This window comes from Lobosporangium transversale, assembly GCF_002105155.1.
Source record: "Lobosporangium transversale strain NRRL 3116 chromosome Unknown BCR41scaffold_32, whole genome shotgun sequence".
Classification (NCBI taxonomy): domain Eukaryota; kingdom Fungi; phylum Mortierellomycota; class Mortierellomycetes; order Mortierellales; family Mortierellaceae; genus Lobosporangium; species Lobosporangium transversale.
The window spans coordinates 362,317-389,333 of record NW_019029010.1 but is presented as its reverse complement, the minus strand read 5'-3'; the positions used below and the strand labels follow the sequence as shown (position 1 = coordinate 389,333).

At 41.4% G+C, this 27,017-nt stretch overlaps 6 protein-coding genes across 6 annotated transcripts; all 6 read left to right on the top strand.

The window, feature by feature from the left end:
* Positions 1-516: 516 nt before the first annotated feature.
* BCR41DRAFT_309092 (hypothetical protein) lies at positions 517-2,552 on the top strand (the record flags this gene model as incomplete). The annotated part of the gene is made up of 3 exons (XM_022020936.1): positions 517-723; positions 851-1,612; positions 1,728-2,552. 3 exons carry the CDS (start codon positions 517-519, stop codon positions 2,550-2,552), a joined length of 1,794 nt encoding a protein of 597 aa, XP_021879137.1.
* Positions 2,553-2,801: 249 nt separating this feature from the next.
* BCR41DRAFT_358174 (hypothetical protein) lies at positions 2,802-5,271 on the top strand. Its single transcript, XM_022024997.1, has 4 exons — positions 2,802-3,057; positions 3,413-3,746; positions 3,884-4,176; positions 4,278-5,271. The coding sequence occupies exons 1-4, from the start codon at positions 2,816-2,818 to the stop codon at positions 5,251-5,253; spliced, it is 1,845 nt and encodes a 614-aa protein (XP_021879136.1). The 5' UTR covers positions 2,802-2,815; the 3' UTR covers positions 5,254-5,271.
* A 4,215-nt stretch (positions 5,272-9,486) lies between these two features.
* On the top strand, positions 9,487-11,081 carry BCR41DRAFT_358172 (hypothetical protein). Its single transcript, XM_022024996.1, has one exon. It carries the CDS (start codon positions 9,615-9,617, stop codon positions 10,962-10,964), a length of 1,350 nt encoding a protein of 449 aa, XP_021879135.1. The 5' UTR covers positions 9,487-9,614; the 3' UTR covers positions 10,965-11,081.
* A 321-nt stretch (positions 11,082-11,402) lies between these two features.
* BCR41DRAFT_358171 (aminopeptidase) lies at positions 11,403-15,245 on the top strand. Its single transcript, XM_022024995.1, has 7 exons — positions 11,403-11,709; positions 11,864-12,104; positions 12,299-12,622; positions 12,785-13,102; positions 13,229-13,693; positions 13,808-14,739; positions 14,870-15,245. Exons 1-7 carry the CDS (start codon positions 11,486-11,488, stop codon positions 15,174-15,176), a joined length of 2,811 nt encoding a protein of 936 aa, XP_021879134.1. The 5' UTR covers positions 11,403-11,485; the 3' UTR covers positions 15,177-15,245.
* Positions 15,246-15,605: 360 nt separating this feature from the next.
* On the top strand, positions 15,606-21,366 carry BCR41DRAFT_423976 (armadillo-type protein; the record flags this gene model as incomplete). The annotated part of the gene is made up of 10 exons (XM_022030355.1): positions 15,606-15,876; positions 16,083-17,556; positions 17,707-17,836; positions 17,971-18,285; positions 18,454-18,516; positions 18,625-18,818; positions 18,940-19,582; positions 19,723-19,819; positions 19,918-20,073; positions 20,207-21,366. Exons 1-10 carry the CDS (start codon positions 15,804-15,806, stop codon positions 21,361-21,363), a joined length of 4,302 nt encoding a protein of 1,433 aa, XP_021879133.1. The 5' UTR covers positions 15,606-15,803.
* A 1,868-nt stretch (positions 21,367-23,234) lies between these two features.
* BCR41DRAFT_372634 (P-loop containing nucleoside triphosphate hydrolase protein) lies at positions 23,235-26,818 on the top strand (the record flags this gene model as incomplete). Its single annotated transcript, XM_022026704.1, has 6 exons — positions 23,235-23,904; positions 24,000-24,517; positions 24,602-24,865; positions 24,995-25,165; positions 25,258-25,965; positions 26,072-26,818. The coding sequence occupies 6 exons, from the start codon at positions 23,235-23,237 to the stop codon at positions 26,816-26,818; spliced, it is 3,078 nt and encodes a 1,025-aa protein (XP_021879132.1).
* Positions 26,819-27,017: the final 199 nt, after the last annotated feature.

Below are 27,017 nucleotides of genomic sequence, written 5' to 3'. Positions count from 1 at the left end.
CGTTTCATGACAATGTCCCATACCACTGTTACAACAATGTCTCGTCTCTCAATGGGGTCCTTGCGTCGGAGCACCACTGTTCCAGGACTGGGTGTTATTCTTCGCTCTTCTCGACCACGGACAGCACAGCAACAACGGTATCAATCTACGAGAGCTGTCGAGGGCATATCGAAGCACTCTTCTTCATCTTGCCGCTCCCTGAAACAACACAACCGGTTGTATTCTACTACAGCAATAACAAATACTAAAGCAATATCCAACACGGCTCGTACAAGCACCAACACCACGAATGTCTCGACATGGCATTATATCATACCTGCACTGGTCACTCAAGGAGGCCTTAGCTTTTTGTCACCCGGAATTCACTTGGAGGCAAAAGATCTTTCCAACAGTGGCCATCATCAACACCATCAACATAGTAGACTAGCACAGGCTATACCTTTAGTCAAGACACAGATTGTCAAAGATGCTCAAAAGCCATCGTTTTGGAGGCGACTCAAGCAATATTTGGACGATATGTTGGATGATTATGTTTTCCATCCTATTTTAACTATATGGCGGTTTGGTGTTCTGGCAGTCATCTTTTTACCACTCTTCATCACCTTACCTGTAGTATTTATGGGTGAACGCCAGAAGGAACTGGATGATGAACGCAGTGGTACCATTTGGTGGTACAATCTACTTGTGCGGCATATGGAGTTGGCAGGTCCCACGTTTATTAAGGTAGAAAAAATAATTGTGAAATAATGGCGTCAGACTTTTTTTTTTTTTTTTTTTTTTTTTTTATTTGGTAATTGGCATGAACCTTCTTTCTGAGTTTTTTTTTTTTTTTTTTTTTTTTTTAATATAGCTCTCGCAATGGGCTGCCTCAAGGACAGATATATTTCCAAATCAATTATGTATAATGTTATCAAAGCTACACAACCAGGTTGATCCACATTCTATAGAGCATACTCGACGAACGATCGAGGCCGCATTTGGTGGACGTAAGCTCGAAGACATCTTTGATGAGTTTATTGAGACCCCGCTCGGCATCGGTGCAATTGCTCAGGTCTACCGAGGCCGATTAAAACCTGGTATCGCATTGCATTTTGAACCTGATGAGCAGCAGACTGTAGGAAAAGGTGCAGGAGACGATGGTGGCAAAACTATGATTGGCAAGTTGAGTAACGTCACAAAGGTTGTTGTTCCCAAAAAGGATCCAGGCGAGCGTACTGAAAAGAAACTAAAGACAGAGGTTGCAATTAAGGTTCTCCACCCAAGAGTCGCACGCACTGTGGAGCGGGACCTGGCGATCATGAGTTTCTTTGCCAAATTAATCAATCTGATCCCAGGAATGCGATGGATCTCATTACCAGATCAGGTCGCTATGTTTGGGGAAATGATGCAGGAGCAGCTTGATCTGAGGATAGAAGCCAAGAATCTGGAAAAGTTCCAGCGTAAGTTTCGGGGTCGCTATACTGTCACCTTCCCAACACCACTCATACAGTTTGCGACACGTGAGATGTTGATTGAGGAGTTTGTGGATGCTTTTCCTTTAAAGACGTTCCTCCAGCGTGGAGCAGGTTCTTTTGATGTGAAGATTGCTGACATCGGTCTTGATGGATTCTTGGTAAGACTATTTCAATTGTTTTTTTACATATATCATGTTTGAAGCACTCGTTTTAACAAAATAAGGACTTGACTGCTAATATAAACATGGTCCTACTTGTCTTTAAATTCTATAGAGAATGCTCATCTTCGATAATTTCGTCCATGCGGATCTACATCCAGGAAATATTTTTGTTCGGTTTTACAACCCTTCAGCTAATAACCTTATAAAGCAGATCATCTCCAGGTTCAGGGGCAAGAGCGCTCAAGATATGGCCCATGTAGATGAGGCTACAATGCGATTGAGGGCCATTCCAAAAAATGATACGCAAGCATGGATGCAGGAGCTGGAGAACCTTTACAACGAAGGATGGCGCCCACAAGTGGTCTTTATTGATGCAGGACTCGTCTCAGTTCTGTCTGATAAAAATCGACGCAACTTCTTGGATCTGTTTCACGCACTAGCAGAGTTTGATGGGTATCGTGCAGGTCAATTGATGATTGAGCGATGTCGAAATCCTGAGGCTGTAATCGACGGTGAGTCATTCGCCCTAAAAATGCAAAAATTGATTCTGAGCGTCAAGGGCAGCGCAATGTCGCTGGGCAAGATCAAGATTGGAGAACTACTGACAGAGGTGATGGCAATGGTTCGTAAGCACCATGTTCCTATGGAAGGGGATTTTGCAAACGTTGTGATTTCAATTTTAATTCTTGAGGGTATTGGACGTCAACTGAACCCTAATATTGATCTGTTCAAGACTGCACTTCCTATTCTACGTGAACTTGGACGGCAAGATGGTGGCCGTGGAGTGGTTGAAGGAGTACGAGACTTGCCAGGCGGAGGTGGATGGTGGATCAAGATGTGGTTCCTACTGGAGGCGAGACAGTGGGCGCACGAAACGTTAGAAGCGACGACTACAGTAGACAGACATTTGGATGTTCTACTTCATCCAGCGATTTAAATCACTTCCTCCCAATAGAACTGACTGTACACACATAAACATTTTTTTATTATTTTATTAGAAAAAGCATCAAGGCATAATATAGTCCGTTTGAGTGAACTATCCCTTCGTTGGTCACAAAATCTGGAACACCGGTGTTCCGGAATCCAACGAAGGGATAAACTATCATTAATCTTGAATAGTCACGTGTATTTTATGCAGAATAAATAGGTAGAAAATGCCTTCACTTTTTTGAAATAAGATCTGGAACAAATAGCAATGCGATGTGGAATGATCCTAATCTCGATAATAGCCACCCCAGTCAGTCTACCTCAGATCTACGGGATAGACGGAGAAGGGATCGCAAGGATCCAGGAGGCAAAGAGGATGAACCATTGATTGCATTTGGTTATGAAGCTTTTCTCTTTCAAAATGACAATGCAGCTCAAGCTATAGAAGAAGGCCATTTGCTCATTACATGGCAGGGTCAAGATCCTAACGATGAAAACTCTCTTTGGCTTGACAGGTAATGAAGAGTAAGAGGAAAAGAGCGAAAGAAAGAGGAAGGGTGAAGAGGAGACAAAGCATAGATGCTAGTATACACATGTGTCCAATGGCTCCCTGTGGATACATCCAAAAACGACATACACGCAAGACTTTCGGTTCTCCAGTATTTTTTTTTTTTATTTTTTATTTTTTATTTTTTTTTTTTTTGCATCAACCAAGGATAATGCGGCCATTATTTCTGACTGAAAAGGAAAGACTAACCAAAAAAAAAAAAAAAAAAAAAAAAAGTTACGTGAACAAGAACAGGGAATAAAAAGCATATTATATTTATACTCCCTTTCTCTCTATATATATATATGTATTCTTACCGATAGATATGATGCCAGAAACTTATTGGATGATGAACGGTTCTTTACAGGATTTAGGGACATTTCAGGGAATCATCATTTCTTTGAACGTGAGGAGGGTTGGTCAAAAGAACTGGATGAGGAGCGTTATCAGGATCTTGATTCAGATGAGGAGCTATTGTTTGATATGGATGAAGATGACCGGGAGGAGCATTTGGCTCAAAAACGCGCAGAACAAGAATCTTCTTCCAACTATAGAGGAGTACATTATGCTTATGACAAGGATGAGAATAATCATGATCGGAATTCGACAGAATCAGCCTTTCAGCTTCATTTTGAAGTTCCTGAAAGAATGTCAGTGGTAGGTGCTCCTCCGAAAAAAACATTATTTAGACCATTTTATTTTAATTTATATTCCATATCCTAATATCTTGTTCTTTTTTTTTTTTTTTTTTTTTTTTTTTTTTTTTTTTTTTTTTTTTTTTTTTCCCGCCCTAGCCTGATAACGAAAAGACATTGGCTTTAATAGAAAGGACAGCAAAGTTTGTCAATAATAGTTCAGAACCGACTATGGAGATTATTTTACAGGCAAAGCAGGCCACCAACCCTAATTTTGGATTCTTAAGTCGCAGACATCACTTATATCAATTTTATAAACATGTACGATGGCTAATGCAGACTGGATTATACGAAACTGCCGAAGATGTTCGTCAGAGAGAGGCAGAAGAAGCCAGGGCAGAACAAGAAGAAAAGGAGCGTCGTACTGCAGAGGAAGCCAAAGCGCTTGAAGCGTAAGCAATACATTCAGTTTTTTTTTTTTTTTTTTTTTTTGAATGTTATTACATCTATTAATCAATCAATGGACCAATGACTAATTTTTATTTTATTTTAGGCGGCTACATTTTGATATTGAGAAACTGATTGAAAAAACGGCTGAGTTTTTGAGCATACATGACGATGCAGCTGTGTTTGAACAGAAGCTTATGTCTTTGCAAGATCTTAGATTTGAATTCATGCAAGAACATCATCCTTGGCACAATTATTTTGTTGAAAAAAGGCGCCAAACCCAGAAAATATATCAACAGCAACAGCAACAGCAACAGCAGCAACAAATACAATCCCAAAAAGAAGACCAGGAGAATCAGCCAATAATAGCATCAGACGTAGCAACCATTGCTACAGAAGAGGCGCTCAAATCTTCAGAGATACGCAAACTTGATCGTTTGCAACGAGTCAAGGAGTTACTTAAACAGAAACAAAGGAAAGAAGTGATAGCAGCAGAACAGCCAGATGAGACGCGACATAGAGCTGAGCCTGGATTAGACCTAAAGCAGCGCATTAATCATAGTCGTAGTCGTAGTCATGGTCGTAGTCGTAGTCGTAGTCGTAGTCATAGTCGTAGAGGTAGTCGCAGTGGCGGTCGCAGTAACAATAGTCGTAGTAGTAGTCGTGATAGTAGTTTCAGTAATAGTGGCACTGATGATAGAAATGTCGGCTCTACAAGACAACGAATCGAGTCACGTAAAAAATCACGACCACAGCTTTATTCATTGACAAGACCTAGATCCCGACCGAAGTTAAGGTCAAGGTCAAGGCCAAGGTCAAGATCAAGATCATGGTCAAGGTCAAGGTCAAGGTCAAGGTCAAGGTCAAGGTCAAGGTCAAGGTCAAGGTCAAGGTCAAGGTCAAGGTCAAGGTCAAGGTCAAGATCAAGATTAAGCTCATTAAGGCCGAGGTCAAGATCAAGCTCATTAAGGCCGAGGTCAAGATCAAGGTCAAGGATTAGGCCAAGGTTAAGGTCACAATCTAAGTCAAGGTCGCGATCGGCATCTCCTGAATATAATGCGCGGAAACGTGTCCGAAAATAAAGAGGAACTGCTTGTATGATGAATGGGTCTCATATTTGACCATAAAAGCGAAGGATGTTCTATTGCATCGCCTTACGGAAAGTATCAGGGCACTGGGAGGTAAGGGAAGAAGACTACTGTATTTCAAATTAATACCCATTGCTACATACAATCTTCAATGCATGCGAGATATGCTGCATCAGAGGAATGTTAGGTAATTGAAAAAAAAAAAAAAAAAAAAAAAAAAAAAAGATAAAAAACCTTTAGTTGGATCCGTATCACATCCCACCGACCTTTTGTATAATATTTATCTACACTTGCTTTTTCAATACTTTTGGCCTTGGACCCTATCTCAGCTGGTCGAGAACTATAGTCCTACAAAGGCCTGTGCTGTTGGGCGACATTTAGCAATTTTTCTTGGTGAATATTTTGACCCTGTTCATCGTGCGATCCAGTCAGACCACGTTGGAAATAAATAAACGAGTATCAATGTCATACCCTAGAGGACACGACTGAATTTCTCTGTTCTAACCAAAATGAAAATGCATTCAGACACTTGGCAAGAAGTATACAAACAAATGAGAAAGCGCTGTTCCAGATATCTTATTTGAATCAAGACAATAAAAGTACTCACAAATGGCAATGCACTCTAGCTATGTTCTCTGTAAGCTTCTACTCTAGGATAAACTCTTTTCTATATCTTGGTTCCAACCATCCCGCAAACGCTTCCCATTCGTATGGATCCCTCTTCAATATGATACCTCTTTGAAAGTTGCCTAAGTTGATAGCTAGTAGTTCTACTTATGGATCTAGAGGAGGTCGATCAACGCCTTGATTTCACACCTTCTACGACAGTCCTTGCTTTATCTGCAAGGCCTAGAATATTCGTAGGGCACAACGGGTGGTGGCTGGCATCGGTATCAAGGCCTTATTACGCACGGCTAGTAGAGGTGAATCAAAGAAGTACGGTGGCATTAGATCTCTATCGGGTTTTGGTCCATTTAATACGTGAACTAGGCTATTAAGCAAGAATAATGCATTTTAAAGAGGTATGTAACCTTACACAAGTGTGCTACTGGTCACTCTAAGAAAATATCCTCAACATGGCTTCTTGTATAGGTAAAAATGCGGTCCAATTATAGCCGTAGCTTCTTGGCATGCTACGGTCGAGGTATCATCGGATTTGAAAACATTATTGATGTCCATTGCTGCCTCCACGTGCAATGATGATCAAGCTGCAGGCCTCAACGGTGGGCTTAAAAAATTTGTACGCTGATGTCAGATTCCAGGACATCTTACGCTGGGTCCATGCCCAATGTTCAATATCCCGAGTTATTATTTTCGATAACAATCTTCGCACGCATAGGCTATGTATGAATCTACGATATGGATATCCACATGTAACCATCAATGCTGATAATCTCCATCTTTTTAATTCAGGGCGACTTTTTTTAAGAGCACTCTAAACACACCTTTCTTGTTCTTCTCGGGAAAGATTGCATTTGAAAAAAAAAAAAAAAAAAAAAAAAAAGGATAGCGTTTGCTTAATGAAGGTTTGGGATTTGTTACACTTGAGAAGAAAAAATTGTGTGAACAAATATTTCATGTATACTGTCCATGTTTACCGTGCGCCCTTGTCCTACCATTATTGCGTGGGAGTTCCCTTTGCCAGGCACTCTGTCAACAGTAACATAATTCGGTCTCGGCTCTTCTCTTGCACTTTCGCCCTCTCTGTCTTTTTCTTTCAACATGATCATGTTGGTTCAATTGGCAAAGAAGGAAATAAAATGTACCCACATGCTGCACATATTTCTCTCTTTCTGTCTCTTTTTTTTTTTTTTTTTTTTTTCCTCGGCAATATCCAGGTCCCCAGAGATAAAGAGAACGAATAGAAATGGACCCGTATTCATGCGCAGTGCAAATGAATGAAAATGAAATTTATGAAAGAGAGGGGGCGGTGGCAATACGCGTTTTTTTTTTTTTTTTTTTTTTTTTTTTAGGCGCAACACGGACAACATTCCAGAAATAAACTTATAAATACGCGTTACGTACATATGCCATCTCTATGGCAATTTCCAATAATGGATGAGGCTTTTCTTTTTCTTCTTTCTTTTAACTACATACGTTGACAGTTTCTATAGTAAATTATACATAAATGGTGCATGGATTGATTATGAAAGAAGGCGTTAAGTAACCTCATCCTGAGTCCCTGGGCTAAATGGTATTGAGCGAAGATTTATTATGTTAATAATGTTATTGTTATTGTGTTATTGTGTTAATGTGCTAATGTTGAAGACACGCTTCATTCCTTCCCCCTTCTCTCCCTCCCCAAAAAAAATAAATAAATAAAAAAAGCTTAAAGGTATATACCATGCATCTTTATCCGTGTCATACGATATGAAGAACACTGATCATGATAATGACTCTAATATTGATTTTCATAGTATTGGTAATAAAGTGTGCATATCATTTAGTAACCCATGTGGTAATAAGCCAAACCCTTGTATTATGTATTTATAATATTATTATAATATTATGAGCAAGGGTCATCTAGACTAGTTGGTAGCTCATAGGCCTTGCAATATGAATATGTGTATATGTCAAAGATACATTGGCTACTTGCATGCACGCTTTCATTGTCAAGGGCTTTTTTTTTTTTTTTTTTCTTGTAAACAAACAAAGAAGCAGTTTAGAAAAGAAAAAAAAAAAAAGGCAGTAACTAATAATAAGGCGACATCCTTTGCTCTTTAACCACACACAAAGATGTATGCATCGTTGGCGCGCCGCTGTCATTATACGCAGTACAATGCATAGTGTATACATGGACTATACTGACCATTGACCTGTTGGCAACGCCATTTTATCCATAGTTATTTGAGCTTGCAGGCATGCATATCAACTTTGGGAAAGAGTAAGGAGGATTTTATTCTTTAATAGAGAAGTAAGAAACGCGCTTTGCCTCTTCCTCTCTAATCTATTGTCAAGTTCATCAATGTGATTTTTATTTTTTTTTTTCCTGTGTCCACTGACTCTTGGTAAGGGCTTCTTGAAATATTTCCAAGTTTGGTGATGCTGTGCGCTTGTACGAACAAAAAAAAAAAAAAAAAAAAAAAAGTTCCCCAGAGTTATTAATATTGAGAGACATTGTGTTTTGTACCTGATTTCTTTGTTGTTATTGTTTTGTGTTGATGTTTGTCATACCACGAACCAACCTCTGTCCTCTGTCCAACGAGTTTTGCCTCTTCATGTTTATTTTTTTCAGATGGTTCGACCCCTGTACACCTCTCGTTTCCATCTCTCCTTTCTTTCTTCTCTTATTATTCTTAAAAAAAAAAAAAAAAAACAAATCAAAGATATTAACGGCCATACAACAAGGCGACGAAACAAAATAGAGAATAATTGACCAATTGATAGGCAACAACAAATATTTTACCGTTACTTGTTGAATAACGAGCTAAGATGGGTCTGGGATGGATAAAAAAGAAAAAAAAACCTAGTCCAAGTGAACAAACAAGGATGGACGCGCCATGAAAAAATATCTGGGTTTACTAAGAATATTTGTATATTTAGTAAACGGTATTGTTATCGCATAGTAATGATTGCTGTTATTGTTTCCGTTGTTGTGTCGTAAACATTTTATCGTCCATCCATGCAGATATTTGGTTTACTATTCTTTTCTCTTTCTCTTTTTTATTTTTTGTCAGCGGTAATTGAGAACTATGATCGACAATTGGAGGGGTGGATAAATGCTCTTTCCGACAATCAAAAGCAAAAGTAAAAAGAAAAAAGAGTTTGAATATGAAAAAGTAAAAAAGAGCAATTGGGACAGAGATCCATCGTGTGTCCTCTACCGCCACACAAACACAGCATTGGTCAGCCTTGTTTGTTCGTAACGTTACCCTCTTTTTTCTTTTCTTTTCTTTTTTTTTTTTTTTTTTTTTTTTTTTATCTGTCCTTCATCTAATCCGTCCCCCATCCTTTTTTTTCTCCTTCATCTGCACCCTCTTCTTTCATTTTTCTCTTCCCTCCTCTTCTCCCCACCTTTCTCTATCTTCTCTATCTTATTGCATCTTTTAATTTTATTTTACTTCTTTACATTCACTTTGACCTCCCTTTTCCATCCTCTTTTTTTTTTTTTTTTTTTTTTTTTTTTGGCGCCTCAAAGCCTCCTTTTTTGTATTTTTGTGTCTATCATGGTGACAGCAACGTCTGGCGATACTTCTAGCAATCTGATGGACATCAAGGCTCCATCCCCTAAAGCCGATTACAGGAACCAAAGTCTTTTAATTCGCTCTCAGCCAATCGCAATCGACTTCGATGCCTTTCCTGCCCCGACTACACCCCTGCCGATCCCAAAGATACCAAATTCACCTCTTGCGCACATGCCTTCGCGCACACCACCCCCACCTCCAAAGTCCGTGCCTCTGCCTCCACCTCCTTCTGAAAAACCAACGACTTCTGTCGCGGTAATGTCTAATTCTTTGCGACCACCACCAAGACCACGTTCTGTATCTCATCTGGCGCTTAGCAAACCACCTTCAGAGAGCCTTCCTCCTGTACCAGTTCTTCTCCACTCTAATGACAACCTTCATACTTCCAGTACCCCCACCAGCCCCATATCTCCAACCACTCCACCTTACTTCGCTTCCTTTTCACAGTATAGATACGGTAATTCCTCCCCAACCTTACTTCCGTCCAACAACAACAGTATCCGTTCATCTAGCGTTGGGCCTGTCCAAGGCACGGTCAAAAGTAATAAGCCCCTTCCTCCCCGTAAAATGTCTAATCCGATCTCATCCAGTGGACACGCAATTCGTGTCCCGAAGGAAGGTAATCGCGGTCGACTTTTATCTGTATCCTCTGTTTCCTCGGTAGGAACCTACTTAGATAGAGGAAGAGAGAGAGATAGAGAAGATCTAGTCGATAATAGGGCTGAAAAGCAAGGCAGCAAAGGAAAGATAAATACACCAAGGCAAGCAACGGATAATGAGGACGATCGTAAGGTGGCAAGCACAACAGCGACCCATCACCATAGCATAGAAGACCTCCCACCGAGGCCTGTGGGCCTTGTGGCGACGTGTTATTATGGTATAGAATCGAGTATGCGATGGCGAGAGGGCATTGATCCGATCCAGAAGCGATTTGCGTCTTCTAATGGCTCTTGGCGATGTCAAGATCGTTTTGCAGTCTTTTTCAGACCTGGGGATCAGATTGGTCCTGACCAGGTCGTCACAAAGACCTTTTGGAGCGAAGCTTGGCCTTATCCCATCGAGACAATCCTGTATGGTACCACAGGCGCTTTTAATGCGTTCTCATCATTGGCCGTAGATCCTAATGCCCATGCTATTGAACAACAGAGACGTGAACATGAGCGCGAACGAAAGCGCATGGACCATCACGAAGGGGGCAATGAGTCAGATCAACAGCTGTCATCAAGACTGAAAGGAGGCCTCCGTTTGACATCGTCGTCTGAAACGTCTTTGAAGACAGCCGCATCTTTCCCACCAACGGCTCGGAGTCGAGACCCGCGATATATTACATCGGAGGGTGTACAGAAGATTGCCAAAGTTACGATTCCCATGCCTGATGTCGCTATTGACCAAGTGGACCTGGTCAAGGCTCCTATTAAGGTTGAGCTTCGAATTTTTATCCTCGAGTCGCCTCTCCGTGTCCATGCCTCGGCCTTTCTCCTTGGTCGGACAGTGACAGGGACAGCAGAGCTCTATGTGTAAATTTTTACCCCACATCGTCAGATATTTTCCCATTTCCCATTTTTCATTTTTCCCTTGTCCATAGCATATTTTATCATTCCACATCCCACATCCCACATTGCAAATATTCCTGTAAATGACTTTTTTCATACTTTTTTCTTTAATCTTTTTTTTTTTTTTTTTTTTTTTTTGTTTCCAACTCAATTCATAAAGCCACGAATCGTAAAGAAGGGTGAAGGATTGAAAGAGAGCACAGTGTGAATAAAAAGCAGATCAATTGTAAGGAAATGAATGGTCACGCTCAATTCAATAGACCACATTCACAATTGTAGGCAGAGTGTTCAGTTCCCACGATGTGTGCATCCTTAGTCTAGACAAGTCACGTCCTCTTGGCTCTACACACTTAAGGACGACAACAGTTCTTGTGTGAATTCTTCTTTTGCTCTTTACTTTTTTTTTTTTTTTTTTTTCTTGCTTCATCCTCATTTTATCCCACGGTTAAACTTCCAGAAGTTTAAACTACAATTCACGATACGATAGAAATGGATCCACACGCAGGAACGGGACGCATTGTTCTCCCTACCAACGTCCGCCCAACACACTACGACCTCACACTCACTCCTGACTTGGTCAATTTCACATTTCATGGCCATGTTCTCATCAACCTTGATGTCAATCAACCCACAACTGCCATCACCCTCAATAGCAATCAACTTGACATCACTTCAGCCAAACTCACCAACTTGGCACTCAAGACTGAGTCCAGGTAAAGAGAATTATATAATGTCTGTTATTGTAATGCTTTTAAAGAGATATGGTTCACGCACAATTGTCACTAGGTTTTTTGCTGATCCACTTTTTATTTTTTTTTTATTTTTTTATTTTATTTTATTTTATTTTATTCTTTTATATTCATTTAGTCAAGATGCTACAGATATTACGATTGAAAAGGCCAACGAGACTGCTACGTTCACGTTTGCAGAAGAACTTCAACCTGGATCCACTGCTGTTCTTCATGTTACATTCAAGGGTATCCTCAACGATAGCATGAATGGGTTTTACCGCAGCTCTTTCAAGGACGATGACGGTAAGACCCATTATATTGCAACCACTCAATTCGAGGCTACAGATGCTCGCAAGGCTTTTCCATGCTGGGATGAGGTATGTTTTTTGTTTGTAAAAAAAATAAAAAAAAAAAAAAAAAAAAATCTTAGCCAAAGAGGAAGTTCGCTTCAATCGTGATGTGTTATCATGCATCGGAAGGTGTATTAGCGCTCATTTTACTTGCCTTCTTTTTCTTTTTTTATTTTCTTGTTCGTTTTTTGCTATGGTGTTACTGCTACTACTGTTAATAGCCAGCTATTAAGGCTACGTTCGATATCACATTGCGTGTTCCATCCGATCTGGTAGCATTGTCCAATATGAATGTGATCTCTGAAAAAGAAATTGGCCATACTGGAAAAGTGAAGGGTGATTCCACAAAAGGTCCTGATGTCACACCTTCAACACAAAAGGGCGATGTTCCATCTACTCAGAAAGGTGATGTCCCCTCAACTCAGAAAGGGGATGTTCCCTCAACTCAGAAAGGCGATGTCCCTTCCACTCAAAAGGGTGATGTTGTCAGTGGATTACCTCTCAAGGAAGTCAAGTTTGCAACCACCCCAATCATGAGCACATACGTAAGTACAATGAAGGAAAAAAAAAAATAAAAAATGATTGCCTGTGCATACTAACAAACAAAAAACAGTAATCGATGGCACTAAAATCGATAAAAAATAATTTTCCGATACAAACAATGTAACTGATGTAACCATGGGCCTTTTTTCTTTTTCTTTTATTAGCTTGTCGCATTTATTGTTGGGAAGTTTGAATATATTGAGACAGTCACAAAGAACCTTCCAACGCCCATTACCTGTCGCGTCTATGTCCTTCCAGGAAAGACCGAAGAAGCCAAGTTTGCACTGTCAGTAACCCCCCTTGCTTTGGAGTACTTTACAGAGCTGTTTGGCGTTGCTTATCCTCTGCCCAAGATGGACTTGATTACAATCCCCGACTTTGAGTCTGGTGCAATGGAAAATTGGGGCTTGGTCACTTACCGCTCCATCCGTCTGTTATTCAACGAAAAGACAAGCGATCTCAGCTACAAGCGTCATATTGCTGTAATAATTGGAACCATTGATTGGTTGACTCTGCACGGATGGTATTGGATTGCTACTAATATATCAAAGAGGTTTTTAGTCGCATTAACATGCGTCTTTTTATTATAAATGTATATATTTTATTAGTACACCATTTGCCACGAGATTGCTCACCAATGGTTTGGCAACCTTGTCACGATGGACTGGTGGGATTATCTTTGGCTGAATGAAGGATTTGCCACCTGGGTCGGTAACTTGGCTGTATCACACTTCTTCCCTGAATGGGACAACTGGTCTTACTTCATTGCAGATGGCTTCCAGATGGGTCTTGCTCTTGACGGGCTTCGAAGTAGCCATCCTATTGAGGTGCCTTGCAAACACCCTCATGAGATTCATCAGATTTTTGATGCCATCAGTTATTACAAGGGTGCCTCTTGCATCCGCATGTTGAGTTCTTGGCTAGGACTGGACGTCTTTTTGAAGGGTATCCGGATATATATCAAGAAGCATGCCTACAGGAACACCAGTACTGAGGATTTGTGGGCAGCCCTCAGTGAGGCATCTGGTGTTAATGTTGGCGAGTTTATGAATGTCTGGATCAAGCAAGTTGGTGTATGTTATTTATGTTATTATGGGGATTGAGGTTTAGTAACTTCTTTATATTCTTTCGATAGCTGATACAATCTGTTATTATTGTTATTCTTATTGCTCCATTTAACGTTTTAGTACCCTGTTGTTGATGTCGAGGAGGATGCCGATGCCAGTACTCTGACGTTCAAACAATCTCGTTATCTTTCTTCTGGGGACCTCAGCACAGCAGAAGACACTGCCCGCTGGACCATTCCCCTTGGAATCGAGCCTGCTCCCGTAGATGCCAAGAGTCAGCTTTTATCAGGTGACTCGACCACCATCAAGCTTGAGAAAGGTAGTCATTACAAGGTCAACTCTAATTACACCGGTTTCTTCCGCACTGCCTACCCAGCCTCAGCTCTGTCTCGCATTAGTCAATCTATCAAATCTAAGGACGCTCTCTTCACTCCTGGTGATCGTGTTGGTCTGTTGGCAGATTTGGGCGCATTATGCAAAAGCGGCCACGTTAAGACCAGCTCTCTCTTGGAACTGTTGGAGTCATTTGAAGATGAGGATCAATATGTAGTCTGGGTGGCGATCGCTGAACGCGTCAATGTTCTGTCATCTGTGTTCTACAGGGAGCCTGAGGACTTCCAAAAGGCGCTTGAGAAATTTCAGCGCAAGCTGTTCTCCAAGGCAGCAGCGAAACTTGGCTGGGAGACTCAGGCTTCAGATGACTACCGATCCACTCTGCTCCGCAAGTTGTTGCTGACAAATGCAGGATGTGCTGGGGATGAAGCCGTGGTAGAGGAGGCTCGAAGGCGTTTTGGTGTTTATGTTGGAGGCGATACCAAGGCCTTGAATCAGAATGTTCAGAGTGCAGCATTTGAGATTGTAGTGCAGCATGGTGATGAAAGTGACTTTGAGAAAGTTCTCAAGTGCTGGCGCGAAGCAACAGCCACAGACCAGAAGTTGGCAGCCATAGGCGCTCTGACTGCGGTCCGTCATCCAACCTTGATTCAACAATTGCTTGAACTTTCAGTTTCTGAGGAGGTGAAGGCTCAAGACATCGGTTACTTCTTTGGAGGGTAATGACTGTTTTTTTTTGTTCTATTATTTTAATATTTGGATGGCAATAGTGGCAACAAAGTGTACTTGCCTAGGTTAATTGGACTGACTGATTCTGATTTATTTTAATTACCGATGCTTATGTAATAGTTTGTCTCGCAATCCAACATCACGACATGCATTATGGGATTATATCAAGATCAACTGGGAGATGTTGAGCACCCGTTATGATGGTTCAATGGCATTGCTTGGTAACATTGTGAAGAGTGGTGTAGGACGATTCACGAGCGAGGAAATGGCGAAGGATTGTGAAGGATTTTTTGAGGGCAAGAAGGTGGATGATATCTCTCGTCCAATTGCACAGAGTTTAGAGGTGATCCGCTCAAATGCCAAGTGGGTTGCACGCGATTTGGAGGATGTGCGTCAATGGTTGGTTTCAAAAGGATATCTTGCTTGAGATGTTGATGATTAAGTTCTGTTTGTAAGCTCGATAGCACAAGAATTAAAAAAAAAAAAAAAAAAAAAAGTTCCAGCGGGTCATTCCAGCATACATGAATGTTGTTCAAACATGCCAAACATTTCAGATTATAGGATCGTTTAATAAAAAAAAAAATTTTTTTTAACATGAACATGGCGCTGTAATACAAATATAGGATTGCCCGCCTGCATTTGAGATTATTACATTTATTCTTGACTATCCAGCAGATGTATGATGATGGATGATTCTTTGATCTCTTTTTGCTCTCTTTTAGAAATGTAAAAATATAAAAGAAAAAAGGAAAAAGAAAATCTTGACTCCACCCAATGCCTCATGAGCAAGGAGATGTCCTCTCTTTCACCTCTATCTTATTTTTACCATACTTGATCATCGACAATTGCTCACTTTTTTTTTTTTCCTTTCGTACTACCACTGCTACCCTTTATTTCTATTGTTGTCTCCACAATTTCGAGCGACAAACTTTTCTTCTTTCTCTCTTTCTCTCTTTCTCAGTGTACCCATTTCTCTCATTCCTTTCCACCTCATTCTCTTTCTCCAAGGAAGATCTTTGCACTAAAACAATATTAAATCCAAAAGGGACCTCTCATGGACGCTCTTAACCATTTGCTCACCGAGTTCTTTGCCCCAGGCACCTCTGCTGAGCGAAAGCGAACTATTGGTACCTTTTTTTTTTTTTTTTTTTTTTTTTTTTCTCTTTCATTCTTCGTGATCAGCAATGACATTCATGTTCCTGGATGGAAGTAAAAAAAATTTATTTGCAACTGCCAAATAAAAGCACTGACCCATTGAGACACTTTTTATTATTGTTTTTGTCCTGGCGTTGCTCGTCTGGGTCATGCCGTGTTTAATCCACGGCCTAAATAGAGGCACAATTGGAGGCGCGGCAGTTGACATTAGGCGAATGTCAGTTTATGCTTTCAAACGCCCAATCCGATTATCTAGCTTGGTTTGCCACCTCACAATATCAAAAAAGAATTCAAGAAGAATGGACTTCACTTGACCAAGAGCTTAAAAGTGTCATTCAGTCGTTCCTATTTGACTTTCTGCAACAACACTTTGGATCCGGTACAGGGCCAGGATCAGGATCAGGATCAGGATCAGCGTTGGGAACAGAGATTGGAGCAGAATGGAGACTAGATGTCATATCAGCTGATGGGACTGGTGGCGGTGCTGAGGCCGCCCCCGGAACAATAAACAGTGCGCCACGCTTTTCACCATTTGTACTCAATAAGGTAGTTCAGCTCATCACGGACATCGCATTACTAGACTGGCCTGATCGATTCCAGGGTCTCTTTCCTCATATCCATAGATTATTACAAAGTAAAAACAAAAATCATTCACTATTGGGCTGGACATTGTTAGAGGCTGTAGTCCAGGAGTTTGTTGGGACATATCCTGCATTGGGGTCGGGTAAATCACATCGGCATCATTCGACCCTTTCACAGCAGAGGCGGTACCTGTGGGAACAGTTTAAAGCACATGCACCTGATCTCCTAAATCTTATTGTACAGCATCTCGATACTTGTTACAGCAAGATGTTAATCATGCCACTTTCAACTGAGGCACCAGCACCTTCACCTGTAGAGCATTCTCTTTGGGGCATGTCATCTTCTAGAAGACCTAGCGCAGCAGGTCCCTATCTGACTTCGCCATTGACGCAAATGAACAGCTCATTTCAAAATTCCTTCACATCGTCACGGACTGTTCCAGGATCCACCAGCAGCTCAGCTATGGGGATGAGTTTACAAGGAGGAGACGTTAGTCCAGTTCAGTCGTACGGGAAATCTCCAACTACCATGCTTCGTAAATCTCTCGGTCAGGCTCTAGGAGGGCCCATTAATGAGAATGGAGTGCATTTGAGCCTTACGCAATCCTCTACTGGCCCTGGATTTTCAATACTTCAAACACGGCAAAGGGTGGGGTCTATCAGTGATTTAGGCCAGATCGCCATGAGGAGGAGTTCTATTAATGCTGCGGGTAGACGTGGATCTGTTGACAGCACAACATTCATTAGTGGGAGTAAGATGGATTCCTATTCACGAAAGAGTTGTATGCTGGCATTACAGGCCCTCACAACTCTTTTGACCTGTCCAGGATTGGATCCTCGTCAGGTCTCCTTTTCAGCATCTATTACCGCAATATTGAAATTCACTACGCTTCATCAGAATAAGACTGTAGATCTGGGAATCCTTGCGCTTAGCTGCTTGAACGGCTTGGTGGCGCGACCAGGATTCCTCGCCACTAACCAAGAGGCGATGACAGGAGCTGTGCGAGTCATGGCAGATCTAATTCGATATTTCAATGAAGTCGGGGATGGCATTGATGATGTTGATGAAAGGTAGTGTATCATTTTGAGGCCTTTATGGTTCTTTGCAATCCTTCATCATCATGTATAATCGAAATTAACATACTGGTTGCGCATTTCATTCTTTCTCTTTTATTGGTCTTTTTTTTTTTTTTTTTTTTATTTTTTTTTTATTCATGACAGTTACCTACAAATGTTTATGCATTTCCTATCATTATTTTGTACTTTGGTAAATCTGGATCGGGCAGAAAAGGCGTTGGGACTGTCGAAAGCAGACTTTTTGATGTCATTTGCAAGATTTACTCTGGAGAAGGTAATCAAACAAGGAGGAAAATATTTTATGATTTGGATGACATGTCCCTCTCTTCCACTTCGGACATAGCCCAAAATGGTTTGTTAACCGTTCTTTTTTTTTTTTTTTTTGACCTAATGATTTGCGCCATGTAGGTTTCAGTAGATTATTTAAAAGTATGCATGGATGTATGGAAGGGACTTCTGGACTCCATGATCCATGCTGCGTCGGATATACCTCGCCCGATCCCTCCTCAAGATGGACTCCGTCGATTACAGGGACCATTATTTTATTTTATGTCTGCTCTTGTAGAACGGTTTTATCAAATGAAGGGTGCCACGGAATCGGAGGATGCTTTTTCAACCTTTGAAGTTGAGGATGAAGAAGATCTGGATGATTTGACAGATCTGGTAGAAAGCTTTGTAGGGCTTGTTGCCGAAATTTTTACTGAAGAAGTCATTGAGATGCTGGTAAATGTCCTTCAAAAAAAAAAAAAAAAAAAAAAAACGATTTGCTCCGCCGAATTGGAGTTCCCCTAAAGAACTTTGAATTTTATTTAATGATTATTTTAATCATGACCTTCCTGACTGATATCTTTGATATGATCTTCATCATTATCTCTAATAATGTTATTTTAGATCCCATTACTCACTCAACAGCTCGAGCTTTACTCAAGGCGAGAAATAGACAAATGCAAGACTGTATGTACTCCGATGATGCTGATATATGTGTGCTGGGGCCATCAACACTAGGTTCATACTTACATGATCATCGATATTTGATATTGACTGTACCATAATACAATATAGTTACCTGTAACTCTCGGAATCCTTTCAAGGGTGACATACAATTTTGATCGAAACTTTGAAGATCGTCGCGATTACATATCCAATTTGGTTATTCACCTCGTGAGGATGACAAATATGTCAATCGATTATTATTTAGCAACAACAGGAGACACGACAGGACCGGCAAAAGGCAAAGAGGAATTAACAGGAACAATGTAAGATTGAATTTTGATGATTTCAGGGACATTCCCGGCCTGATGGCATCTTTTCTATCTCCTCTGGATCCGAGATTTAATGCTTCTTCTATCTTTTGGAACATGTATGGGGTTTTTATAGAACGCTGGCGTTATTTAACTGCCTCTCTCCTCTTACATCATGGCTAAATCAGCTCTGGAAGGTAGAAATGGCTCCAGACTCAAACGATAAAACCCAGACAAGAACCCCAATTGCGAGAGAGATATACCAGGAATATGCTCATCTCTGCGCTTCACTCTTCCAGCGCCTCCTTCCTACTTCATCCCTTGGATCTCTTTCCCAATCGGCAGCCCCCTTATCTAGCAGTGGCCCCGTTAATGCTTTCTTGGGCCCTGCCACAATTTCATGTTCCACCATGGATCGTAAGCTGCTTTTGACGTCTGTAAAGACGCTAGAAATGCTTACTCTCCAAGTCAGAATACCTTCCAATCTATTATCGACCGGTGAACTCCTCCCTTGGGACTTGGAATCTGTGCGTGGGATGGGATCTTGCTTGAGCCAGAATGTGATGCACTGCAGTAGCTTTATGGGCTTAGAGTTTAACACGTCTTCAAAGGACATGCTTAAGGGAGGAGGAAGCGACAGGGCCGATGAGGAAGAAGAGCAAGATCGGAAAGACATTACGCCAGATGATGAATTATTTATGCTGGCGTATCTTACCTTGAGCAATTTTATCACATTGGATCCAAAGACAGGGCCAGAGTTGCAGTCTGCAGCACTACAAGTAAATGATCACTAGTTGAACCTTTAGTTCCTTAATGATTATCTAGTATTTTCAGAGTCCCTGTGAGTATGTTGTTGATGGATCTCTTTGTTCTCTCTCTATTTCCTTACCTATATATTACCACGTATTGCAAAAATTAGGCTTTCGGGACTTTGGTTGCGCCTATTGTGTATCCGCTACAGAGCATATTGCAAGAGGCGAGATCTTCTCAAGGAAACCATCTGTCCAACCCCGAAGGTATGATAGGCACCTTAAATATATTCGTATCACAAGTACATAATTAGATATATTAGCTAATTAGCTTTAACTATACTTCTTCATGGATGACATCGTAGTCAAGTTCCGTGTCCACCGCTGCCTGACCATTTTGCGTACACTGATCAAGTCTGTCAACGAGGCCTCTGTTGCTTCACGGACACTAGTCTATGAAGGGTTGAAATCAGCTCTTCCTCTTATTCAAGAATTTTTTGAAGCTTACATTGACGACCATGGTAAGATTTTACTTCTTTATATATACATGTATATTTTTTTTTCTCTGCGCATTTGTTGTTATTATACATCTTATTTCAAGTCAAATGATATATAATACCAAGTTCACGCTTTGACTTCATGATAATTTTATAGATATTTCAATGAATATCCTAAAATTTTTTAGAGAGTTAATCAGGAGCCTCTACAGGCAGATTGGGATGAGTCAATGTATGGAGATTGCTCGTGTACTCATGGAGCGATCTACTAATCCTTCACTGCTTGAGAATGCCCTATCTTCAACTCCGTCGCAGCAACATATTAGCCCTAGTGGAAATCCACAACAACAGGCACTCCATCAGCAATCCTTTGTATTGCATCAACGGAAGATTATCCAGAGGATTCAGCTCTCCGTTTCGATACTCAGGATCATTTTAGAATTACCAGGAAAGGAAATTTCACAGTCACTGCCAAGCTTCATTCAATTCTTATTTGTGCAATTGGGACCCAAACTCTTCGAGGCACAACAGCAAGGGCCTCAACATCCGACAGGGCTGGGATCAAATCGTGTCAATCAGGAGTCGAGCATCGATAATGGTGTCTATGACCTGATTACTGTGTTCTTTTCCACAATCCAGACCCTTCTTACACATCACACTCGGTTCTTTTTCGCTAGCAATGGTACCAATAACCTTCAGGCATCTCAAACGCTTCAGGGTTGTATGGAATACCTCGCACGTGGTCTCCACCGTCAAGAGCCTGATATTGTTCGCCAGTCGATTGAGATCCTTTGCGCACTCCAAGATCACAGCCTGTGTCATCTCTTTGACCGAGTTGAGTTTCAAACAGCCTATCGTTTCGAATTTTTACAAATTTTGCTTCGTTTGGCGCTGAGCCATGAACACGATCTGCTATTGGAGGATATTGCGGGCTTGATTCACAAATTGGTGAAAAAAGGCGACCGAGATCCAGAGGACAAATTTATGACTATATGGCATGTTGACTTGAAGCGCTTTGTGGCAGCCTTGAAGCCTTCTCAAGTGAAGGTGATGCCAGTAGCAACATCGACATTTATGTCGGGCTCTGCATCTCCTTTGTCTGTACCATCGTTATCAGTTTCACCCACTCCACATTCACCACATTCACCACAGACGCAGACAGGCGGAGCCTCAAGACCCTTTCCGGATGAGGTTAAAGAAGCATTGTGGAAGGATTTGATGAACCTCGGGGATGGAAGTTTATATAGAGAAGCGTTATATGAGTTTGTCAATGATGCACAAGTCTATGCACAAAATCTCCTTGTTCATCCATAAAAGGAATCGTTTCAAAATAAAATTGTTTGTCACGTATGCGATTCATGCATGGACGTGTCCGAGATGGGCGAGTGAATGCTCCTCTCATTATGCAAGCATTCACTTGAAACTCTTTGTCTCCATCCACTTTGTACGAAAGAACTCTTTAAAAGTCAAATTGCTGAAAAGCTAAATAACCATGTCCTTTAGCAACGAGACCAACCAATTCATCGAATGCCCAAGTCTTGGCGATGGCATGTCCACGAGCAACATCCCGGATTTATCTCAGAAGAGCCATAGGAAGGCAGCTACCAGTGATATCGCTGCTGACCAAGATTCAGAGTCTAATAGTGTGCGTTCTAGTCTTGATTTTTCATTTTCATCGTTGCAAATATCGGCAGTGGAATGGGAGGCAATTGATAGAGAGACATCCGACCTGTTGCTATCACCCACAGAACCCAGATATCAAAGACAGCAGCGTTCAGAATATGGTACAACAGAGGAGGTAGAAGCTCTTACCCAAAAGATGTCATCCACTACCATCACACAATCTGTTTCCGTTCCTGGTTCACGTGCCAATGAGGCATCCGAGACTATACCTGTACAAGACGCGACAGTGTTGAGGCAAAGAGAAGCGACAACGTCAAAGCTTCCTATGCAGACAGCACACGATGGTGCTAAAAGACAAGCTAAATACAAATTCTCGCCTTCAGTGCTCGCACATCATGCCAATACAGCCTGCGAAAAGATGCTTCATCTGAAAGGGTCTCAATTGCTGAAAGAGGCTCAAAACACTCGATCAAAGGAAGTAACCACTGACGACAATAATGTTCCGGAGGGTCCTAGTGCGGTGTCAGAGGCTAACATGGAGCGAGGTATTTTTTTTGAAAGCCGTCTTCAGGGGAACATCAAAGATAAAATCGACTGTGGCGCCGAAAACGATAAGGATTCGTTCTTTCGCTTAGCCACAACCCCAATTGGGACAACGCTCTGTCAACCAATATTTTCCCTTGATGAGGGATATTATACTAAGAAGATGAAGCAGGCTGGAATTGTTTTTGGTCGCTTCATCCCCGATTTTATCCGGATCCTGCCAGGAACACCGGTCTCCAGTAGTAATGATGGTAAAAGTGAACGAAAGAGAAGACTCTTCATCATTGATGCAAAGTCATCTTCACATGTCAAGATTAGTCACCAGTTTCAAGTGACACTTTATTCGATTTTCCTTGACCACCTCATCAAACTCCATAAGCAAGAGGACATAGTCGAGATTGATCCTCGGGGTGGTGTTTGGATTCCTTCTCATGATGAACCCAGGACATTTTCATTGACATTTATGCGCCCCATTGTTGAGAATTTTATCTACAAGGAGCTGCCAGAGATCCTTATGAAACCGCTCCGGTCAGCAGTATGGCATATCGATAGCCCTTGTCTGCAATGTGAGTTCCTTCCTGGCTGCGAGTTGGATGCAGTAGAACAGCAAACACTGTCCGTCATCCCATTGTTATCTAAGAAGTCTGCTATATGGATAAAATCGCTTTTCAAGACGAATGCAGCTCATAAAACGGACATTGATGATATTGAAGACCTGTTCCGGAACAGAGCCTCTCTTTCAGAAGCTGACCGATCCTCGCTCTCTAAAATACTACATGAAGATGACAAGGGCGAGAGTGTGTTACTGACCGTGCATCGACAGGGCAAATTGCGAGTAAGTGCACTGCTTCTTCTGTAGAGCGTACCTATTCAAATGTGTAGGATAATCTAATGTTCCTACGTTTCTCTCTCTTTTTTTTTATTCTTGTGAATAGGTATTTAATACGAGCACGATGGACCTACCCCAAAACTACCAGAATCGGCTTCTTATCACCATCCTGACAGATCATTTAACTCAAATGCCATTCGCTTATTCTCTAGAAATGTTCAAGGAGCAGAGCATCCGTCCTTCTCGATCCTATGCGAATGCAGTCACTTATTCCTCCCTGGATAGCTCGACTCGATTATCAAGTCATATTAGACTAGCTCAAGAATTGATCGATACCCTTTATGAGTGGCTCGTACAAATATCAGAGATCCAACCAAGACCGCCTGTTCTTTCTATATTTTTTTATAACCAGGCTATGCAATCAGATCTTCAAAAGTTGTTGCTTAAAGTTTTAACTGCCTCGACATCGCAACAACATCAAAGGCAAGATCATGAGTGGTCATCTGTGACAAAGAATCGTTCCATGGATCTTCTTTGCAATCTGTACGAGGATTCTAGTTTCTTGACACTGTCAGAGTTCACTGGGAATGCCAATATCAAGTTGCCAGACCTGCTTCAATTGACTCAAGGGTTTAAGAATCAGAATCTGAAATATGACAAACGGCTATTTATGATTGAAAAGGCTGTACAGAAATTAGTTGTGCTTCCAGTGCTTGGACCCTATTCATTTAAAGATATCATGACAAAGTTGGTTGATGTCAGAATTCCGGCTCTCATCAATGAACGGGATCGGGATGATGACGGTTACAACCTAAATTCCATTTTTGAACGTTGGACTAGCGGCGCAAATGAGGATGATAGTAAGGAAGACTTTGTGCATTCCTATTTGCCACAAATGGGTACTTGGCCTGATAAAAAAAAAAAAAAATCTGTCTTCTATCCTTTTTTTTTTTAGTAAAAAAAATACTTGGAAAGTGGACTGAGCAGCAAAATCTTATTCTTATTGGACTATATGGTTTGCTCAGACACGAACTGAGTGATTTTCAATCACAAATGATGGCTCCACAGGCACCATTCAAGATGCGGAGTCATTTTAACTTTCAGCATCATATCCTGGCGCAGTTTGCGTTCTTTCAGCAATGGGAAGCAATCATGGTTTGTGGAAAGAGACGTGCAACACGGGCAAGCTTGTCAAGATTTGAGGCTATGCAACGCCAGTTTTTATTCCGTTGCAGGTTCCTTGGACGACATGTCGGTCCATTTCCTGGCGCAGAACAAGGAAAGGGTACACGTGTCACCAGAACACCCTCTGACAGTCCGTTTTCGGAATACATTGGGAAGTTTGAGATTACTAGTCGGATTGATCCTGGCGCGTTAATCGCTTCGACCTTCAAGAACTGGATCCTGAGCCCTGATTGTGACTCTGTATGCTATGTTACAAAGATTGCTTTCGCTTTTAATGTCAACTTGCCGGTTCATGCTACTTCGTTCTCTGCTATGGCGTTTTTTTAGGTTATTTAGACCCCCCCTTTTTTTTTTTTTGCTCTACTTTTGCAGGGCCTCAAAAATCGATTACGATTTGACGACCTTTGTGCGTACCTACGCGCATATGGCATGGGTTCGCCTTCTATTGTATCAATTAATCATTACGATACAAATTCTGGCACTATATATATTGGTGGAACTTTCAAAAACATGACTGAAATCCTCGCATTAACTGAAGGTGAGCACTACTTGCTGGAGCGTCGTGAGTTTAGTCCGACATTAGCGGTCTCAATGGACAAACTGGTGGAGATGGATGGAAACTGTCGGTTGTTTATGGTAAGCAGTATAAGCAGTAAAGCAATAGTTTCTGATAGTACTTTTTTTTGTTTTTATTTTTTGGAGGAAGGAGGCAAGTTCTAACTAAGGTGCTTTGTCCATTAATATTGCAAAATCCTATATATGTAGGAACTTATGGATGATCCGAATAAGTGGGGCTTGCAACGCCCAGACCGAAGGGGAGACGTATTTATAGAATCCATTACGAATGGTGCTCGACAATACGATATGACGCTATCACAGGAGCAGGCATTCTCTAAAGTCATTAATAATCGCCTGCAGATCATCTGGGGACCTCCTGTAAGCTCAAAGCTAAATTGTTATGATAAAAAAAAAAAAAAAAAAAAAAAAAAGAGACATTAACTGACTCTGCAAGTCTTCCATGTCTATAGGGATCAGGAAAAACGCATTTTTTAGCGCTTACTGTCCTGAGATTCATTGACATCTTGCGCAGCCTAGCCAGCAAGGGGAAAGGACAAGGACCGCAGACTATTGTCTTGACAGCATTTACACACAGTGCCATCGACAACATAGTAGAGCGTGTAGCCAAATTGCATAATCAAATCGCGCCCCATGTGGGATTTGAAGATATCGTTCGCCCTTTAAGCCTCTATCGTCTCGGGGATCCCTCAACTTTGGATATCGAGGGCGCTCGTGTGGTTGAACCACAGGATCTTGTAAAGCTCCAAGCGCGGTCAGAAGATAATAGCAATAAGGACATCATCCGTGTGGTCTGTGGTACAGTGTGGCAGGTGCGTCGAGCCGCCCACCCCAAGACTGGCGGCGACTATATGAGAAATGTTCAAATGGTGATTATTGATGAGGGCAGTCAACTGTTAGCAGCAGACTCAATCCATGTGATTGAATGCCTTGATCCGAAATATGGTCGATTGATTGTTGCAGGCGATCATTTACAGTTAGGGCCTGTGATCGTCGGGGACTATCCAGAGTCTGAGCGTGTACCCGATCCCACGGGCTCAATCATGAAGAACCTAATGCGTAAGACGAATAATACACCCGTATCACTCCAGTGGGTCGAGGATGCTATGGTCATGGATATCGGACCCTGCACCTCGCAACTTCAGGAAAACTTCCGCATGGTAACATTACCCAAATATAGTACACACATACAAGAAAAAAAACCCCCTTTTTATTATTTCTTACTAATTTTTTTTTTTTTTTTTTTTTTTTTTCACTATTATCCAGAATAATCAATTAGGCTCCTTTATGAAGAGCATCTATGGCCCCAATTATCATGTCCAGAACCCCAAAAGAACACTTCCTTACAGCAGTAGTTTCCGTGGTTTATCATATCCTACCGAGATCCGTTGTATTCTTGATCCTAATCATTCTGCTGTATGTATCGAGCTTCAGCTAGAGAATGACCATCAGTGTCCAGAAATTATCAAGGTGGCCAACGACAGTCGAGCTACCGCAGTTGTAGAGGCGACATTCGTTACAGGCATTATAGAATGTTACCTTGAGATGGTTGGTCCAGATACTGCTACCAGCCTTTTTGTCGCAGTCCCACATCATATTCAGAGGTTGGCCATTCTCCACCGAGTCAAGCTTCCAGCATTGGAGGCTAAATATCCCCATGCAATGATCAAAATCGATACGATAGAAAAGATGCAAGGACAAGAGGCTGATTTAGTAGTTGTGTGTTTTGTATTGTTTGATGATTTCACATTGGTAAACGAACTGAGCTACCTCTATTCGGTTCATCGATGGATCGTAGCATTATCGAGAGCACGGTGCAAGACAGTATTGTTGATGACACCTCAGCTCAAGGCACCTAGGATTATGAATGGCTCCGCCAAGGCCAATCCAAAAGATTTGGAAACTCTGGATGGCTGGGGCCTTTTGCAGGCTTTTGAGAAGTACTCTATTAGCTTAGGGGGCAAATTGGTCTGGCCAATTTCAAAGGAGTTTCTAAAAAATATTGAACTATGAAATGGGTGTATAGAACGAAAAAACCAAAAAGCATACACTTTGGACAAACGCGTCTCTTAGATGGTCTATGGAGATATAAAAATAAAAAAAAAAATAAAAAAAAAAAAGATTGTGGGTTGGTTGAAAGCGCGCTTCCTATAGTATTTTGTGCGATGTGATAGGTTGATCAAATCGAACAGGCCACGTACTTAGTGCATCA